This window comes from Artemia franciscana, chromosome 7 (assembly GCF_032884065.1).
Source record: "Artemia franciscana chromosome 7, ASM3288406v1, whole genome shotgun sequence".
Classification (NCBI taxonomy): Eukaryota; Metazoa; Arthropoda; class Branchiopoda; order Anostraca; family Artemiidae; genus Artemia; species Artemia franciscana.
In genome coordinates this window covers 62,314,297-62,332,292 of record NC_088869.1, presented here as the reverse complement: position 1 = coordinate 62,332,292, position 17,996 = coordinate 62,314,297, and the positions used below count along the sequence as shown (strand labels likewise).

The following is a 17,996-nucleotide window of genomic DNA, read 5'->3' as shown; positions in this document are numbered from 1 at the left end:
ATCTCTTTCGATGCAGCAAAAAAAGAGCCACAGTGAGATTCTCCAAAGATGGCTAACCTTGGCCAACCTGGTTCACGTTCGCCAAACATTAGCCCACGTTCGCCACCATCTTGCATCATGGTTATTACAGCATCTATTGCTCTAAATGTGGCGCTAGAATAGGTATTTATGGATAGTTATTTCAGATATTTATTTCTCATGCAGCTAGAAAAGGAATTAGGTATAAGATAATTCACTTAACCCATCTTGTATACTGAAAGGTCCACACCAAACTTCAGCCGTTCAGCAAGTCTTGAAGTTCCACCTGAGATTGAGGGTTTTTCTAATCTTGTTACAACCTCGGACTTCAAGACGCACGATTCCTCTTCAGTCAGCACGAACTTGCTCATTTCTATACACTTCAAGAAGTTAACACCAAGCTCATCTGAATATTCCTTTAAAACTTTCGCAGCATAGAAATGCTTGCCACTCTTTTTGCCCGCAAGACCAACTAAGATAAAGTCGCCCACTTCTATTGGCCTGCTTCCCAAACCCTCTTCATCTTCTCCTAGATTCAGACTGTTGTCGCTATCATCATCAAGCTCCATCTCAACATGACTGGATTCACTTTCAATCTCGAGACATAGCTGCTTGCTTGCTTCTTGTAATTTGTCCTTTTTTTGCATTCTCCTTCCCCTGGCCCTTTTTCTGTTTTTTCTTCTTCTTCCTTGCAGCTTTCAGTTCTTCTTCCTGGCGGATTATTTCCTTTACTGGGGCATCAGTCAAGATTTCGGTAGATTTTTTTTTTCACCGCACGTCTGATTTGTTTTCGCGAAGAACCTTTTGGGAATGGAAAGATGTCAACTAGTTCAGAGGAGCTTTTGTCAGCCAATAGTTCTACATCTGAAGGTAAGCCCGATAGAGATGGGGTAGCGTTGTCACAGTCGGTAGACTGACTAGCCGCAGCATCTTTACGGGAACCAGAAACTGGTGATGGAGGTACTAAGACATCCTGGTCCAATGGATATGGCCGATCAGAGACAGATGAGCTGAGATATTCGTGATCTTTGAAAAAATTGGGATCGAAAGGAAAAATCCGAGTGCAACGAAAACCGCTTATTATGTTTTCTGGAGTCAGTGCTTTGGGATAGGCCTTTCCGCAAAGCTCGGATACATTGTACATGGAAATCGTCTTGCATTTGTGCTGGGTCATTAAAGTCGCAGATTCCCTGTTGTAGAATGCCTTCAATGGATACATAACTGACCTGTTAAGTGGTTGCAACTTATGCTTTGTGTGCGGAGGCACTGTCAGCATGACTACTCCATTCTCTTTCGCTAACTCAAGCAAATTACTACTGTGACGACTAATGTGATTGTCAAGAATTAGAAGCACAGGATTTAATTTTAATTCTTTGCTCGGTCTTGTCTGACTGATAAAATGGTTCATCCAAACAAGAAAGAGTTCGTTGCACATCCAACCCGAAGCTGTTTCTGAGCCGTGAGCAATGGCACCTGGTGGCGCTCCTTTCAGTAGAATTTCAGGACATTTATTGCGAGGAAAATTGAGTATTGGAGGGACGCTATTACCCCTTGGCACTGACATAAACACACATAGTAACATTCTGTCCTTTTTCTGAAGAAGTCACCTACCCAACCTGTCTCTGTCCTTTTGCCGCAACAATTTTCCCGGCTTGTGGACAGTTGATAGTCCAGTTTCATCGACATTCCAAATATTTTGGGCAGTAAATCTGTAGCGCCCGTACACTTCACCAAGTTTCTCGAAAAATTTCCCAACTGTCAAACGATTGAAAGCAGTTGCACGGCCAAGACTTGTTGCTTCAGGCGCTCTGACAGCTAGGTGCAGGTGTTGTGCCATAAAACACCGATACCAGTCTTCCCCGGCGGCATTTCGATTTTCGTTGCAAGACCACGACTCTAGAATAGCTATTTTTTACGAGAGAGTATCTGCAGGCAGGTTGCCGCACTTCAAGTGGCGTTAAACCATAATGCATATGACAAACAAGTTTCAGGTACATGGCAAGGGCGTTTTCCTGTTCTTCTGTCAAAATTTTTCTTGTGGCGTAAACAGGGGAAAAAATGAGGGAGGTAGAAGCTGAATTTCCGTATTCTGTTTCTCAGATTTTGTGATATACCCCCTTAGAGTTCCCCGTGGTATTCCATACTTTTTCGCAGATGTAAGCGTTATTTGTTTTTTTTTTACCAACACTTCAATGACACCTGCTTGAACCAGTTCAGGATCCACAGCACCCTTTTTCTTTTCTTTAACTGGCTTAGTTTTTCGCACTATTTTTCCTGAAAAAAGTAAGCTGAATTATAGAATTTTTCTTTTTTCCCACCAAACTATTTCATTTTCCCAAGAACTAAGGGAGAGAACTCCAGGCTGAATGACACGAAGAACTAGGCTATATATATATATATATATATATATATATATATATATATATATATATATATATATATATATATATATATATATATATATATATCTATATATAAGCTGTATGCATGTTTGTTTTTTGTATGTTTTATTTGTAAAAAGAGGGTTTGCATATGACGTCATTATAAATATATATGGCTTTGTATATGACGTCTTTATAAGATGGCGTCACAGACTGGGGCACCGGGACACCGGGACACAGGGAATATAAATGACGACCGGGACACTCAAAGAGAAATTACAGACCGGGACAAAGAGAATATAAATGACGACCGGGACACAGGGACACAACTACAGCGGGAACGCCGGGGGGGGCACAGGGGGATATATAAATGAAGACGGGGACACAGGGAATATTCGCTTAGCAATCACCATCAACAAAGCTCAAGGGCAATCATTAGAAAAATGTGGTATAGATCTGAATACGGATTGTTTTTCCCATGGACAATTATATGTTGCATGTTCAAGAGTCGGTAAACCTGACAATCTATTACACAACCACAATGGTGCGCAACGACTTACGCGTGTGTGGGGCTTGGGGGGTGCGAAGCGCCCCACCAACTAGGTGTTGGTGTGGCGCGAAGCGCAAGACCAACAGCTAATGTGATATATAAATAGTTTAATTTGGGTTGAATTTTGGCTTTATATCCCATAGCGGAAGCAAGAGAAAGAAGCAATGAATCTCTTATTTAGACTAAAATCGGTAAAAGATGGAGAAGAAACGCTATTTTCTTTTGTCTCCTTGCTCACTAATACGTGAGGAATCGCGTTTTTACGTACGTAAGGAGTCTTCTTGGTGCATGAATCACGTCTAGTTTTACAAACAGATAAGTTTGAGCAGAATACTGGTGGTTAGTGTTTCTCTAATCATCAGTGCAGCACTAGTTACAGCTTAGTAAAGAGTGAAACACGACTTATTTTCAGCGTAATCTTAAAACGCATGTTGTAAGAACCGTATTGTGATAAATATTTCCGAATAAACGCTGATATAAAATAGTAGCTATGATTTGATTTAAAAGAACAATAAATTGTCGTTATTGCGACAAATTTTTGAGAATTTCAAAAGAAGCCAGAAACACGTCAAAATTTATGTCAAATCGAAATAAAAAGCACACCATAGAAATCGAAATTCTTGAAAATCCTCGATTGAGGACTTACAATCCCACACATTGAACGAAAAGGAAAAACACAACTTGGAACGATCAGTTTTTTTCATGGTTGGTGCTTCCGCCACAACCACCATAGCTGCCAAAAATTTAAAACATGTTTGGGAAAAAAGCTGCCAAGGGAGGAGGAATCGTCATCTGAAGCTCATTCAGAAATATCAACTATTGTGTTTTTTCTTGGGGTTGATCGTACCGACTGTTGGTCACAAAGTATAAGAAGAACAAAAAGTTCACGAAGTTCAATAAGAAGTTCACAAGATCATGTGAACAAAAATCACAACATTTACTTCCCGGTTAGGTAAAAAAAAGAAGATAGGCTTAGTCGGTTTGTTACGAGAATTCGACCGTCCAGGTTCACCTGGCCCTGGTTCGCCATTCCCAGGAGTGGCGAACCAGGGCTGGTTTCTGTTGGCGAAGGTGGGATTGTTCCCTCTTTTGAGAAAACACTGCTGATCAGTTATTACCATAGATGGCGTGAAATATGCACCCATCATTGTTGCTAAGGTGCAGATGATCACGTTGAGATAAAGAGTCCTCTCATGGACTCTCAGGATTTTCAATTCTGAAAATCCTGGAATATAGGCTGATCTATGGGTTATATAGGGAAAAAAAATCCCCAGCAGTCAATCTTTTTCGATGATTAACATAAATCAGAAATGAAATGGGACCAAGAACTAAATTGGGAGAAAGAACTCAGAAATAAAATGGGGACCCTGAGGGACGCCATAATATACTTCAGAAGGGCTCCGGAAAAGCGGATCAATTGAAATAAGCCTACCAGAAAGATATGAATCAGATCAAGAAAAAGAGTTTGATCTTATACCAATATGCGATAGTTTACAAAGAAGAATCCGATGAGTCAATGAATCGAAAGCTTTACGAACATCTAAAAATAAAGCGGCCGGGATATGACCAGAATCCATTGCCGAATGAATGAAATTCGAGAAAGCTGCCCAAGCACGCTCCGTAGAGTGACTCGCTCGGAATCCAAACTGGAAATCATGCAAAAATCCTTTTGTATCTAGAAAACTAAAAAGCCTGGATAGCATAGCCTTCTCAAAAATTTAGCTGAAAACAGATAGGAGAGAAATCGGCCTATAATTAGCAGGATCACTCCGAGAACAACCTTTATACAGCACTATAACCTTAGCTCACTTGATAGATTCAGGGAAAATTCATTTCTCGAAAGACAGATTGACAAGCTTTGTCAATGGTGACAGAATAGCAGGCTGAATGGCATTGATAACCCTTGAAAGAATGTTGTCTGGTCCTCAAGAGGATGATCCCTTAAGAGCATTCGCGATACGAGCTACCTCAAATTCAGAAACAGAATTCAAGACCATCAACTTTAAACATGAGGGTCCAAGATAGGCTCTGAAATCGCAGCGAGAAGTTGCAGAGCTTGTAGAGGAAGCAGTTGCCTTCCCTATATATTAGCAAAATAAGAGGTAAGCTCTAGCTGAACATCTGCATCTCCTGGGACGGTTTTACCAACGAGCATCAGCACTGATGGAACTGAAGGCAGAGCATCCTTCCCACATTCAAAAAATTTCCTATGATAATACTGAGATTTGCCTTCCGACACAGAGAATTAAACATACTCTTATAGGACTTGAATTGTTCAAGATGAGCTACAGATTATGAAGCCTTTTAAAGCTTCCACAAATAATTTTTCCTTCTCCAGCTTTTATGGAGACCTGGGAACATCCATGGATTCAGTGGTGCTATCCTTTCCAAAGTATGGGGCGCTGGACCCTGATTGCAAATTTCCGGGATTCTTTCTTTTACTAAATCGTAAAAAGAATCAAAAGAGCGGTTAAAATCTGTATCAGAAACCAAACTATCCCATGGTAGATCAGCCAGACGAAAATTAAGTAGATATAGCTCAGTATCACCTCAACAGAAAAATGGGTGAATAGATGGTGATGCTATACACTGCGCTTGATCAGCTCTCTTATATAGGGAAATACTGAGAAAATGATCAGAAATATGACTAACCAGTACCAAATTGTCTAAGACATCTATTGACGAAAAAAATATTATCAATGAGAAACGCATGTGTGTCAATAACTCGGGTTGGTATACCAACTGAAGGTAGAGTACCCGAAGAGAGTATCATCGAAAAAAAATCAATAGCTGAAGCAGAATTCAGATACAGCACGGTGAGGTTAAAATCACCCATAAGGATTAGTTCATAGGGATGTTTTTGGACTGAGTCCAAAACTTCTTCAAGAATATCCATTAACGAAGGAATAGACACATTGGGGGACCTATAAACCAAACCTACAGTCAAATACTTTCACATTGATTTAATCTCAATAAAAAGGGATCCAGAGATTCCTTCTTCATTTCTACTCAAATCACTTCGGAAATTATATGCAAGACGATCAGCAATATAAAGGACAAGGTCACCTCTCGCCATCTGTTTCCGCCCTTAAAGGATATCCTTTTTTGAATCCAGGAAAGTTTCACATAATCTTATAAAATCAGGAGTTCCACCATTAATGATCCGTTTCAGCTCACCAAAAGACGAGCAAAGTCCCTGAATGTTAAGATGAAACACAGAGAAAATATCATCTCGTTAGACGAGACAGAACCATTTAATTGCGAAACATACTTACTTTTATAAGCCGAAAAAGAATCATTATTCTTTAATTATGAATTATGAATTATATTTTCAATATCTAAAGGATTATTTTGTAATTCAAGTAAACGTTCCCCTAAAGGGTTGATACCAACCTGGCCACCAAGAGAAATCGTCGATTTACTCATGGTGGATGGCAGTTCTGCTCCATGACCAGACCCACCAGACCACAGGTATAAGGAAAAAATGTAAGAAAAAAAAAGTAAAAAGTAATATAATCAAGGTAAGGATAAATAAGAAATGGCAGGGAAAGAGAAGGAAAACGAAACAAATAAAAACTAAGAAATAAACAAATAATCAGCACTGGTAAGTTAAACGCGAAAAAACCATATATATCACTACAAGACATGAAACGTTCTAATAGGGGCATTTTATCAACAGCACCACCATTAAGGTTCGAAAATAGTAAGTTGAGAGTGGAAGCATTAATTTCAGTAGTAGCTTCTGCGCTTCAGGACACTTAAAACTTTAGAATGGGTGATTTGGAGACCCACAGAGGGCGTGTTTTATAGTATTCTGGCATGGGGTGGTTTTGGTACTCAAGTGAGCACCGGCACATCTGGAGCCTTTCGCAGGGTTTCTGCACGACTTAGATGCATGGCCCGAGGACTGTCAATTACAGTAACGCACACGCAGGAACTTGTACTCCGACAATGACGATTTTTCATAACCAAAACAGGGGGGCGACTGAATTGGCTCCATTAGACTCTCCTTTGACTCAAACTCTAACTTAAGTGACCGGGTTGGTCCTATACGGGCCGCTGCTAGACAACCTGTAACCGTACTACGGACCTTTTCTTCAGTAGTCTCGGGAGGGACGTGGCGTACAATCCCAAAGAATGAAGAGCATTTCACGGAGGCTTCGACAAGTTGATGATTATTTTTCATAGCCTGAACAAGTGAGTTTACAGTATGCTTATCATTAACCACTACTTTCCAATCATTCGTACGGGGCTTTAATTCAAGTATACTAGACGCATAGCTACCATAGACGGTATCAAGGAAACCCTTGCGGGATGAAGCGTCCAGCTATTCCTTAGGAGGGTTTTTCAGGATGACCGCATAAGAAGGCCTCGTTGTCTGGGGGCTAGGAAAAGGAACTTCCCTTGGACTGATGGGAGTTGATGGGCGACCAGAAGCGACAAAGTTATCAAAGTTGGCACAAAGATCATTAACCTTTCTAGATAGAGACGCTGTTATTTCTCCAGGGATCATTGGAACGTCATCGGGCTGAAAGATGACAAATTGGGGGAGCCACACCTTTCTTTCATCACTTAGCTTGAAAACTTGCAGTAAATCTAGCACGTTTTCTTACTTCTTAGTGCTGGGATTCCCGCGAGAAGTTCCAGTGACAGTCCACAGTGTTTTTTTAGCAACACTAATTGAAGCGTCGTCAAAAAATTCGGATGCTATTTTCACTATATCACCACTGCGGTTTCAGCTCTGTATGTACAGAAGTTCAGTACGGGGTTTAAAATTAGTTCATTATCCGGCATCACGCTAATCAAAAGAAAATTCAGTAATCAATTCAAGTTCAGAGCCAAGTGTCCAATTCCTTGCTGAAAACTAGTCACAGGTTTCATAAGCGATCTTCATTTGTCGAGTGATTTCAAAATAAGTTCATAAAAACTTGCCAAACAGCTTTGTTTAATATCCAGAAAAAAGTTATTTTTTCGTTCAGAATGCTGAGATGTTCACGGAACGAATTGCTTAGGGGCCTTTGTTTTGGTATTTATGATTCATGATTTTTTTTTACATAGATAAAGAAGGGAAATAGTGCATAATATTGTTGTTATATTAGGTTAGTGTACTACAGGGTCTCAAGTGGTGACTTTTTTTTTACTTTTTAGGGGAATCAATTGACAAGTGATTTGTTTTGTAGTTTCGAGAATGGCCGCACAATCCATAAGGCTTTTTGGCAAATTTTCTTCTTTTGTATTTTTTTTTATAAATTCTATCTCTCTCTCAAGAGAGATAATGCTAATTGAGCAAGAATATGTCCGTATTTCGTACTGACAGAAACCAACCGGCTCTGGTGGTAGTAGCTTTAACTCAGGCTATGGTAAACTAAAATCTGCATTCAAAAAGTTTGTACAGAAATGGAAAAAAAGAGAGGTGGACGAAAGAGAGCATCGGGAGATAAGGAAAAAATTCAAGCTGAAGAAAGGGCAAGAGAAGCCCGAAGGGAACTTAGAGAGGCGGAGGAAGAAAAAAATCACCAATAATTTAGAAAAACCATTGAAGGTCTAATAGAAGCTCGCTGGGGAATTCCGGAGAGTGATATTTTAAAACAAACAACTTGTAGGCCATCAGATGGTCCGATGGCCTACAATGGCTTACGATTGATTTTGAGAGAATAAGACGCATGAAAAATTACATTCTAAGGCAGAAAGATATGTAATTTCGTGGACTAGGAGGGTTGGTGGAGCAACCCATAAGCCAAATCAGGAAGCGAAGGCACTTTTCTAAAAAACGAAATGCTTGCTGTTCCAGTTTACGGTGCTGATAATCCGGTAAAATGTGACGCGGAAGTGGCTAGGCCACTTCATTGAAAATAAGAGGCGTAAAATTAATTTTTCAGGAAACTTCTTAGAACAAAAAAGTTTCAAAACATATATCAAACATGAGTTGCCGACAAGTCAGTACCAAGATAAGACACTCAGTGCGACAAAGAAAAACGAAAATAAATTTATCTTGCGCACGTTCCCGCGAAAAATTCGAGGAATTTTGGTTCAATTTGAAAAACCAAATTCAATTCCCATTGGAAGAAGATTCATTTTGTTCTTTTATAAAAATAAAGAGAAATAAAAGAGAAAAAAAGATGCAAAGCCAAATTAAAATTTAAGACTTCAGTATTCAGTTAACGACGATTTACGTAATACTACGGCAAAAGAAAAGAAAACTAAGAGAGAGAAAAGAAATATAAAACTAGAGTAAAGCAAATAATTTCAGTCTAAGGAAAAGGTCACTTGAGTCGAAACAGATTTTGAAAACGATTCATGTAGTGTGACTGGGGACTTGGAGAACAATAGAAAAGAAAACAGAAATGAAAAAGGAGACAAAATTTGCAGATTCAGTCTGTGATGGTGGAAAGTAAAAGTAAAATATTGGAAGAAATACAAAACAGTGGGAGGACAAAAGAGCTTAGGGAGAACGAAGAGGCCTTGAACCGATTGGGGCAGAAATAACCAAGAATGATCAAAAAGGCAGAATTTAATTAATTAGAACGGGTATTGGAAGAGCTAGAAGGTATTGAATTTTGGGTGGAATTGGGAAAACTTGGGAAGAAATTTAAGATTGGTTCTGGCAACTCTAAGGGGTATTTTCCCTTCTGAGGGGGATGAGCACCTTCAGGGAGCCATGAATGATAGCCGGCCATCAACGCACAACTGATAGGCTAGTTGCAATCCCTTAATTGAGCCTCTGCCTATCCAATCTTCAGTCTCTGAGAGATGCTCTCTCCCATTACCAGTCGCTATATACCCCTTCCAAATCCTTATTCAGTAGCCCCATTTGCTGTTCTTATCCTGAGTTGGAATCGATTGTTATGTCCTCCAAACCTTATTCGTTGAGCTATATATCCAAGAATCATCTTCATTTGATATCAAAGGTTATTCTTCACACGAAACACAATCACGTTTTGCTTGGATTTACCCCATTCCCCAGTAAGCCAACCGTTACCGCGAACCTTTTCATCTTGCACCATACGCAATTTCAAATTATCCCAAGGGTCAATTCGTGTTTTAATTGAGATGCGGAGTTGTTTTTATCGTTGGAGATTAATAGGCTAGTTTAGCCAATCCCTTTTGACGTCTGACCCCGATGGATATGCCAAAACCAGATTCTTCGCTTCTCTTGAATGAAAGTTTTTTTGAAAGAAGGAAAATTCTTGTTAATCGTGCTGCAAACTCCTGTTTAAGGTTGATCCAAACCAATGTGATTATCCTTTTTGGATGTTTCTATTATGTTGGTTGGCTGGTGGATATAGGAATTTCCCTTAGGCTATGCCTGAGAATTATCAGACAAAATTATTACGATCATGTTCCACAAGTCTCATGGATTTCCTTCTTCAAAATAACAAACTTGATGTAGAGGGCGATACAGCCATATAGCTTGTAATTTATGCTCTGACCATTATGGCGTAGTAGTGACCATTTATCTTAGGAGGGAGCTGTTGGGCCCTTGGCCCTGATTATTAGATTAAATAAAAAAACAAGTTTTTCAGCGGAAATTTAGGAGCAACATTAAAACGTAAAACGAACAGAAATTATTCTGTATATGACAGGGTTGCCCACCTCCTCAACATCTTGCTCTTCAAGCTAACATTTTTAGCACTTCTAAAAAAAGCTCCCTATTGTAATTAAACGGCTCTTTTGTTTTTGGAGTCGTTCTTAAAAAATAGGGACAAACAGTCAAATTTTAGCGTAAAGAGAAAGGTACTGACGAGGGGGACAAACTCTTTATTTACAAAGTCTTATCGTCCGTTTTGATTTTTAAGGTTGCTCCTTTCTTTCAGTTGATGAACTTGTTTCTTATTTAATCTTTGATCGTTTTTCAAATAATGACGGTAAATCTGTCTCCCCTCCATGAAAATTTCCCTTCTATCACGGCAAACTCCATCGTAGAAAGTTCCTCCCACGTAAAATGTACCCCTCCCCCATAAAATTCCCTCAGAACAATTCTATCCTCGCTGGAAATCTCCCCCCTCCTGCCTAAAAAATTCTCCTTTGCATACTTTGATTTGAAAAAACTGTAATTTCTAATCGTTTTTCAGATCACTCCGGAAGTTCACCTTGCGTGGAAATGTTTTTCCGAAAATTTAAACCCGCTGAAAGTTTCTCCTGGAAAATTTTCACATGCAAAATTTTGTTAGGAAGGAGAAAATAACACAAATAAATTGAATTTTTCCCTAAAATGAAATTCATCCCAATGTAAAATTTCCCCTGGAAAGTTCAACCCTGAAATTTCACTCCCCATGGAAACCCACCCTAATCAAAAAATACCCTCCCAAATGTCTGCATACTTTCCGATAACAAGTATTGTATGTAAATAATGGTCAATTTTTTTAACTTAAAGACTTATTCCCAGGGGCTGTATTGGGTCACCTTATCTGCAAACACCATAATTTACACTGAACGGCAAAAATTTTATTTGGATCGACAATTTCATATAAGAATACTGAAATTTACCCCTTAAATTCTTAATATTTTTACCCCTTAAATTCTTAATATTTTTTATTTATTAAATTTTAAAAAGTAAAAAAAATTAAATGATTTTTTTTCAGTAAAATGCAAACTCTTCAGAGCATTATTGAGTACTATGTTATAGAGCATTATATGAGAGTTAGTTCTATTCATGCTAGCTTCTGCTCGTTTTGGGTTTGACTCGGTTATTTGTTGTAACCTTGCAAGGTCCAATTTAAAAGTAAGCCGTTCTAGGGATATTGCTGTGTAACCCCTTTTGAGAACCTACATGCTCATAGTTTGTTTTAGTTTAGTTCAACATCAGCCTAAATCTTCCTTGAAAAATTCGCCTTAATACCCTAACTTACGTAGTAGCAGTAGTAGCATTAGTATTAGTAGGCTTATGGTAGCTTTGGTTTTCATCAACATCCCCCTCAAAATACCCCCATAGTTTCAACTTATTACCATAAACCGTTCCTGAAGCACTGCTGATACGTCCTCTTGACAACATGTATGTGCATAGTGTGTTTTGATTTACTTCAGTACTATTTCAATATCCCCCTTAGTTTTCACTTTAACACCGTTAGCTTTATTAACAAAAATAGTAGTATCAGTATTAATGGTAGTGGCAGTAGAATCAATACTAGTGGCCTTAAGCTTTAAAAGATTACCGGTAGTAGCAGTAGTAGTAGTAGGAGCCGTATTATAAGGATACATATATTGTCTTTTAGTTAGTTCAACATCCCTGAAAACATACTTTGGAAGTTTTCAACTTCACACACCAAACCATTCCTAATCTATTACTAATACGCTCTTTTGATAACCGGCACGCAGACGGCATACTGTGATTCAGAATCAACTTTCTCCCGCAATATTTCCTAAGATTTTACCTTCATATCTTTAGGCATAGAAGTAATAGTAGTCACAGTAGTAGTAGTATTAGGTACTAGTGGCTCTAGTTGTAGGACTAGTACTGGTAGCAATAATAGCACCAGTACTAGTAGCAACTGTAGTATTAACACATTGCGTTCTGGTCAGTTAGATATCCCTCTCATCAAGCCCTGGAAGCATCAACCTAAATACCAACCGTTGCTATGACATTGAGGGTACACTCTTTTGGTAATATGTATATTCATAGTTTTAATTTAGTTCAACTGCTCCCTCAACATCTCTTGAAATTTTCGGCTTAATATTTTTAGCCTTACAAGTAGTTGCGATAGACGTAGTAGTTTGAATATTAGTAGGAGTAGTAGCATCAGTAGTAGTGGTAGCAGTAGTAGTAGTAGTAGTAGTAGTAGTAGTAGTAGTAACAGGGGTAGTAGCATTAGTAGTAGAGTGCTCATATTATCCTATGGTCCATTGATCTTCCCCTTTAAGCATTCTCTGAAAGTTCCAACTTAACACCCAAATCCACCCTTGAGCTACACCCTTTAGAGAATCTGCAAGCACATAGTATTTTACTGGCATCATAATAGTAGTGGAAGTACTAGGAGGAGTAATAGCATTAGCGGTGTTATATTAGAAGTAATAGCAACAGCAGTCGCAGCAGTATTAAAAGCAGTATCTGCATATACATGTTGCCTTTTGTTCAATTAAACATCCTCCCCGTGATGCCCCGGAAGGTTCATCTTGACATAATATGCCGTTCCAAAAATATTGCTGATATACCCTTTTGAAAATCTGTATGCATATAGTATGTATTGATTTAGTTCAACTTTCCCCCAAGTATTTCCTCATATGTTCATTTCAATATCCGTAGCTTTGGTAGTACTCGGTACAGAAGTATTAGTTTTATTTGTAGTAGTGGTAGGAGTAGTAGTAGTAGTCAAAGTAGACAAACGCACACACACTAGTAGTCAAAGCTTCCTAAACGCACACACACTCTAACAAACTTCCCAAATAATGCTTTCAGAGTGTTATATATGCATTAATAATAGCCTATTATTCCTTTAAATTACTTTTTGCTGCAAACTTGAATTTGTCACACTTGATTCATTTTGTCGCATTATTTCACTTTCTTAACTTCTCTTATGCAGTTATCAAATCACTAAATACTAAAAAAAAAGATGTCCTCCTAATTTTGTCAGAACATTCATTTCTTTAAATTGAACGGCAAATAAGGACAAATTTTACTCCGATGGCTGATGTTGAGTATAGAGAAGAGACCAGCCAAATAAAAAACAAGAGAATAATATTTGACTTTGTGTAAGCTAAAGATGTTAGAGGATTAAAAGTGTACTCAGAAGGTTAATATACTTTCAAATCAAAACAGAATAATAAAGAAACAAGGCTCCGTCAAGGAGACAATAACGAAATATATACTCACAAAGACCAACATTTTGTCAACATGTCAAAATACTTAAAGAGTATAATATTTTATCCATTCATATTATTAGTGCATCAAACATGGAAATGTTTAGGTGGAGAATGTCAAACGTTCCTTAACATATCTATATGACCTCTAACGTTGAATATTTGCCTGATATACCGGTCATGTCTCTGTAAATGTATTGTAGACGTTTCAAGCTCCTATCTACAAAAACGTGGAATTCTGTATTTTTTGCCAGAAGGCAGATCACGGATGCGTGTTTACTTGTTTATTTGCTTTTTGGTTTGTTTTTTCCCAGGGGTGATCGTATCGACCCAGTGGTCCTAGAATCTTGCGAAAGGACTCATTCTAACGGAAATGAAAAGCTCTAGTGCCCTTTTTAAGTGACCAAAAAAATTGGAGGGCGCCTAGGCCCCCTCCCACGCTAATTATTTTCCCAAAGTCACCAAACCAAAATTCTGAGATACATTTTATTCACCGTAGCCTAAAAACCTTATAACCATGTCTTTTTGGGACAACTTACTCCCCCACAGTCCCCGTGGGAGGGGCCACAAGTTACAAACTTTGACCAGTGCTTACATATAGCAATGGTTATTTGGAAGTGTACAGACGTTTTCAGGGGGATTTTTAGGTTGGGGGGTGAGAAGAGGAGGATATGTTGGAGGAACTGCCCTTGGAGGAATTTGTCATGGGGGAAGAAAATTTTCATGAAGGGAGCCCAGGGTTTTCTAGCACTACTTAAAAAAAAACAATGCAAAAATAAATATGAAAAAGTTTTTTCAACTGAAATAAAGGAGAAGCATTAAAAAATAAAACGAACAGAAACTATTATGCATATGATGGGCTCACCTCCTCCTAATACTTCGCTCTTTACGCTAAAGTATTTTTAGTATCTTCAACTATTTATTCTACGGCTTTTGTGATTCAGGGGTCATTCTTCAGAAATTGGGACAAAATTAAAGCTTTAGTTTAAAGAGTGAGGTACTGACGATGGGGTGAACCCGTTCATATACGTAATAAAAACATGAGCATACAGAAGTTCGTTACGTAAGCTAATTTGTAAGTTACGTATATCTTTTACTAATAAAAACATTCGTGAGAAATTAAAAGTTCTAGTTGCCTTTTTAAGTAACCAACAAATTGGAGGCATACTAGGCCTCACACTCCGCTCCTTTTTTCTCCAAATCATTCGATCAAAACTATGAGAAAGCCATTTAGCTAAAGAAAATTAATATGCAAATTTCTTTTTAATTATTCATCTGCGGAGAGCCAAAATCAAAACATGCATTGATTCAAAAACGTTCAGAAATTAAATAAATAAAAAAAAAGTTTTTTTAACGGAAAGTAAGGAGTGACATTAAAACTTAAAACGAACAGAAATTATTTCGTACATGAAAGGGGCTGCTTCTTCATCAACACCCGCTCTTTACGCTAAAGTTTTTTACCGTTTTAAAAAGTGGAGTTAAGAGAAAGAGTCAAACTTTAGCGTAAAGAGCGGGCGTTGATGAGGAAGCAGCCCCTTTCATATACGAAGTAATTTCTGTTCGTTTTAAGTTTTAATGTCGCTCCTTAATTTCCGTAAAAAAAAACTTGTTTTTTATTTAATAAATAAAAAGAACTAATGTAAACTTGACAGAAATCATCCTTTCTTTTGGATCATAATTTCATCCTCCCTTACGAATTGGATACACTGCTCTCTTATGGGAATAACAGTTTTAAACTCATGGGTTTCAATGGGTGCTTGATTCCCTTTCTTGTGTAAATATGTTGCAAAAAACAATGGGAGGGGGGCATAAAAAAAACTAAAACTAAATCAGGTATCAAAGTTAAAAACGAGCAAACAAAAAGAATGTGTACCAAAATGTACCGGAATATTTTAGTTTTACCATTAAATTCTCAAGTGTACTACTTTCCACCAGGACCTCTAAATTATACCAAAAACAGTGCAATCGTATTGTATTGGTAAAGCTGCTGCTTGGAGCTTATCCCTGTAAAATATGTAATACTGTATGCGATAGCTCAATTTTTTAGTCTCCAGACCACTAGAGTCTGTCCTGTGATATGCTTGCCTTGGACAAAGATTTGCTTTTGAGCTTACTATTTTTTTTATTTGGACATTGTATAAAATCTATACAAAGTTAATTTAAAACATTGTTAGTTTAGTAAGAAAGGTTGATACCCTTTTATCTATTCACAGAAAAAATTGTTGTAATTCTCAAAAAGGTCTATTATTGGTAACTTGACTCACTAAAATTACTCAAGATCAACAGACAGGATTACAAATCCTCTTGTAGCTACCACAGTCCTTATGTTTTTATTGATAGTAATATAAAACATAATTGAGTGACTGTTTTTATATAGTTTACAGCTGATTGGTTTGTTCGGAAGGTATATTTATTGTTTTCTTTTTCAGTTGTTCGGTAATCTGGAAAGAAAAGAATTCATTTTCACAATACTATGTTATTTATCTATTTTCCTTTGGACTTCTCCTACCACTGGCTGTCATTGTCTTGTCGTATTCAATTATATTGACGGCTGTTAATAAGGTAAGTTGCATCTACTGTGAATAATGGTTTGAAAAAAACAACAACAGTATAATGCAGCAGCTACTATTTGGGTTTTTGAGACGTGTGAAATCGCAACCCTTCAACTTGAAATCTAAGACTTTTATATAAAAAAAAGTTTAATATTTCAACCCTAATTCCAATTATTGGTGCTGATAAAGGTGATAGTTTATTTATACCAATTGAATTTTTATACGGAATATTTGGAAAAAATTGTATCCCATTGTTGTACCGCTTTTTTTGTTTTTTTTTGTATTGTTCCGTCTTCTCCTTATTCTCTTTGTTTTTGGTAATAAGGACCCTCTGGTATAGGATTAACCAAACAACACGTGGGGTGGCAGCTAGTCAGTTGGCACGCGGAATGACCCCTGCCACGCGTTGCTGCGGATAATGTCTGTTGGAAGGCTAAAAAAACGAAAATTTGCAGTGTTAGTTACTATAAATGATGATTCTTTGCAACCAACACCGGAACTATCAAACGTGATAAGATGTGAAAATCTACAACCTGAACAATCGATTGCAACAACACCAATACGGGCAGCATCAGCAAAGGTCATTGTTAAATTCTCTGAAGTAATCAAAATCCAAAAACGTCTCAAAACTGAAAATGAAGAGCAGAGACACGGGCGGTTAGAAGACATGCGAAAACAACAATTAGAGCGTGTTAGAAATAAAAATAACGAGCAAAGACAAATGTGGTTAGAAGAAATGCGACACAAAACATGTAAGCAAGTCAAAATGAAAATGAAGAGCATATACGCACGCAGTTAGAAGAACAATTACGGCGTGCCAAAAATTAAAATGAAGAGCAAAGACACACGCAGATAGAAGGCATGCAACACCGAGCATGTGAGCAGGTCATAAATGAAAATAAAGAAAAAAGACAGACATGGCTAGAAGACATGCGACACCGAACATGTAAGCGAGTGAATGAATATCAACCTGGACAGTGAGAACCATAACGTATTAAAATTGAAAATGATAACGATGATGATTGGCTTTGGGATTTCGATATGGATAAGGTCATAAATGCCTACCATATCTTTGTTAAAAAGAAGAAAGCTTTGGCAACATTAATTTGATAATGACGAAAGACAATCCGAGGTAAAACGAACCAAAGAAATTGGAAATGATAGCGATGATGATTGGGCTTTGAATTTTGATGTAAATAGAGTCATCAATGCCTACCATACCTTTGAAAACAAAATCCTGGACAAGATAAAACGTTGGAAGAAAAAGAAGTTTTTGTCCACCACCTGGACAACTAAAAGAAACAAAGATTTGGCGATATGTCTTTCATAATGACAAAAGAGAAGCCGAGACAAAAGTTAAAGGTCCAATTAAAAAATAAATAATTTTACAAAGGTACTAATTCTAATTTAAGGCCCATCAAGAAAAGGCTCAGATTGTCTGTGTTTAGTAGACAAGCGACAGTGAAAAACCATTGGTAGAATCCTGCCGTGTGCTGAGTATATGTAAATATATATATATATATATATATATATATATATATATATATATATATATATATATATATATATATATATATATATATATATATATATATATATATATATATATATATATATATATATATATATATATATATATATATATATATATATATATATGTGTATATATATATATATGTGTATATATATATATATATATAT

At 37.4% G+C, this 17,996-nt stretch overlaps 1 protein-coding gene across 2 annotated transcripts in view; it reads left to right on the top strand.

Annotated features, from left to right (window-relative positions):
* Positions 1-17,996, top strand: part of LOC136028646 (opsin-VA-like) — a 55,603-nt gene that overhangs the window by 15,230 nt on the left and 22,377 nt on the right. For both annotated transcript variants that reach the window (XR_010617857.1, XM_065706471.1), the window contains exon 2: positions 16,173-16,305. Coding sequence is in view for 1 of the 2 variants with exons in the window: in XM_065706471.1 (XP_065562543.1) it covers positions 16,173-16,305 (133 nt within the window). In the remaining variant the exon portion in view is untranslated. The remainder of the gene's footprint in view (positions 1-16,172; positions 16,306-17,996) is intronic.